Source organism: Phalaenopsis equestris, unplaced genomic scaffold (genome assembly GCF_001263595.1).
Source record: "Phalaenopsis equestris unplaced genomic scaffold, ASM126359v1 Scaffold001263, whole genome shotgun sequence".
NCBI classification, from domain to species: Eukaryota; Viridiplantae; Streptophyta; class Magnoliopsida; order Asparagales; family Orchidaceae; genus Phalaenopsis; species Phalaenopsis equestris.
This window is the reverse complement of record NW_018165702.1, coordinates 3173-6473: the sequence shown is the minus strand read 5'-3', so window position 1 is coordinate 6473 and position 3301 is coordinate 3173. Positions and strand designations below refer to the sequence as shown.

General features: G+C 39.0%; 1 protein-coding gene across 1 annotated transcript; it reads right to left on the bottom strand.

Moving 5' to 3' along the window:
* Window positions 1-706: 706 nt before the first annotated feature.
* LOC110033709 (cation/calcium exchanger 4-like) lies at window positions 707-3012 on the bottom strand. The gene has a single exon (XM_020737766.1). It carries the CDS (start codon window positions 2796-2798, stop codon window positions 885-887), a length of 1914 nt encoding a protein of 637 aa, XP_020593425.1. The 5' UTR covers window positions 2799-3012; the 3' UTR covers window positions 707-884.
* Window positions 3013-3301: the final 289 nt, after the last annotated feature.

The window sequence follows — 3301 nt, the reverse complement described above, 5'->3', positions numbered from 1 at the left end:
GCCATACCTAAAAAGTTCACTTTTAGCAGAGGATAAACTCTAAAGGTTGGTCATTTATTCATTGAATCACTGAATTGAAAGACATGTACATTTAGCATGTCTACCTAGACAAATACACCTGCAGTTTTCTTTAATAAAATATGTCCAGCATGTTTACAGGAAAAGAAAAGAACCAGTAAGCAAAATCAGCAAAAAAGTTAAGAAAGATAAATCTTTGGTTGTTTTTAAGAAAACTCATCAGTTTTCTTTAGTCGAGATTATATGTTCTGCAAGCAGAAAATAAAATAATTTCAACACAAATAACAGCGTAATGTAGTAGTGATTAAATAATTGAACAATGCAGCATAGAAAAAATACAATTGTAAAGAACAATGTAAAAATTACAAAAGACGAAGCATAAATAACTAAAAGAACCCGTTTGCAGTCTCAACTTTTTTTTTTAAATGATTTTTAATGGTGCCATGCTATCTCAGCTTAGGGTTGAACGTTCTATGTCCATGGAAGTCAACAAGATTTATAACATTATAAAGTATTTGAATCTATATCCTAGTTCCAATGAAAGAAAATGAATAGATATTACTAAGTTTGTTAGCATACTTAATAATGAACCTCAAGGAATTGACAACCAAAGAAGCAACAATAGAGCGAGGACACTTCAATAAAAAAATAAAAAAATTGAAAGGGGTTTATATGAAAACTTGCCCCAATACTGAGTTACACCAAGTGCAACTTCAATTAAAGAGATAATACAATCAAGGAAACGAAGAACCCAATCATTCCTTTCTATTGAAACATCTTATCATACAATAACTTCAGATAAAGAATACAAAATCTACAAGTTTTTTCAGGAAAGTTATGGCCTTTTTATACAAGAGAAAAAAAACTCAATGTAAGCCAGAAAATGATACAGCACCTGTAGCACCACTGATTCTAAGAAAAAGGAATATAACATAGAGTATAATCAGGCCAGACCCTAACAACTTGCTAGGTTGCATGTCATTTCTTGGTAAGATAAACAAAGCCCAGGTAAGCCCAGCCATTAGAAAACCCATTGTACAAATCAATGAACTGTCTACTGGAAGAACATATGACGAAGGGGCAACCGAGCAGGCTCCAAGCAGCATGGATATACCGAGACCAGCAAGAATATTGAACATGGGCCCTGCATAGCAACCAGAGAATGCAATTTGCACACCATCGCCACCTCTCAAAGCTAAAGTAATATTTGACATCAAATCACCCATGGAATTACCCCATGCCATTACTGTTAATCCAAGAATCGAAGGGTTGATACCCAAGATCACACCCAAATCCAGAAAAAGAGCGACCAGCTCATTGGCGACTATATAAAACCAAACAATACTCATCACAAAGCCTCCAAAAACCCATGGAAATAAGAACCTTTGTGGTGGACATTCATTATTGGTGAATATGAAAGCAGAAATCCCTAAAGCAATGCCTACAACGCCACTGAACATAAAAGCAGCAAAAGTCAATTGGGAACCCCCGGGATCTCTAGAACTCCACAAAAATGCCACAAGCAAAGGTGCCAATGTTGCACTAGCAACTGCATACTTTTTAGACCACCTTTCCTCCTCAACGATTGGAATTGTCAGTCTCCTTGGAAGTGAAAGTGGAACCTCAAAAATTAAAAAGAGTTTACTACAGGAAAACACAATATCTCGTTCACCATCTTCTTCATTCCAACCCCATAAAGGATTAGAATTGTTAGTTGACCCGCCCTTATGCACACAGTTTGAGTATATTGCCACATTAGAAGCCCACATCCACTGAGGCAAGTTATTATGCAACTGGGGCACGCCATTATCTAATTCATCATCAAGCAGAGATCTATGAACAGATTCATCCTCCTCGTTCGCAAAGAAACGCCCTGCAACAGGAAGCAGCGGAGTTGCAACATTCAACTTCAACTTCCTTGTATGCTTTGTCAGAATCTCATTTGCTGTAACCACAAAAGCATAAACCACGTAGATGAAAACAAACAAGATTGCTCCCCACACACTTATCTTCCCAACAATTAAGGTCAATGACAAGGCTGACAAGACTGATAAGAAAAATCCAACATCTCTTAAGAAACATTTACGGTCAATGTGGACATTCTTTCCAGCAGTAATTACAGAAATAATCCCAACAACTACGCAAGTAACAAAGACTGCACCACCAAGCACGCTGTTAAGACCAACCTCTCCAGCTCCAGTTCCCACAAAGGCCGCAATGCTGGCAAAAACATCAGGAGCCCCATTTCCAAGCGGAAGCAAGGTCACACCAGCAAGAGTAGGTGGAAGCTTCAATAAAGCGGAGAGTTTGGCAAGGCTGCAACAAAAGTAATCTGCAGCTGTGTTGCCCAATAGATAAAATAGAGCGAGAAGCCACAAAACAAGAACGGCATACCCCAAGATTTGAACTTCCTCACAATCGCAGTAAAAGAAGGTGATGTAATCGATGAACCCACCGGAACCACAGTGGGGGTGCAACTTTAGAAAATCGCACCGAGCGCCCTCGTGCTGGGCTATCCCGGAGCAAGCGTCCTTTGGATTCTCCAGATCATTCCGTGGGATTTCCCTCGACGAAGAAGAATAATTCAATGAAAGCTCGAAGAGATGGCGGTGGAAAATAGGGGAGGGTTTCGGAAGCGGCCTAGGGGAGATAAAACTACTGCTTTTGCGGAGAATAGGGTTTCCGATAACGTCATCTCGGTTTAAGATGAATAAAAGAAGAATCAGAGTACAGAGAACATGAAACACGGAACGAAATTCAGGGGGATGCCTCTTCTCCATGCCCAATACCTGCTTCAATTTCTCTAGTCGATTAACGAAGAGTGAAGCCGATCATCAGGATACAGTTGAGGCTGACGCAGATGAATTAGCAACAAATACAGAATGGGTGAGGAGAGTTTTAGGGTTCGGAACAGATCGATGGGAGGAATTTTAGAATCTTGAGATAGAGATGAAGTTCAAGGGCTTCACCTGGAAAACTCCTCGACGGCGACGCGTGAAGATGATTCGAATGTGAACTCCTGAGCCGGAGCTTTTTTAACCGTCGGATTACGAGTTCACTGCCGAAAGAAAGTTGAAGCCGTCAGATTTATTTGATTGAAGGGGGAGAAACGATGGAGGTGTTGAGGAAGATTCTATTTGCATTTTAGTGGTTACTTGTTACTCAAAATGAATAAAACAATTTGAAATTTTGGTTATTTGTAATGTTATTTTAATTTTGAAACTAATGGCAAGTTTAAAATATTAAAATTATAGAGTTACGATCTAATTTATGTAAAAAATAA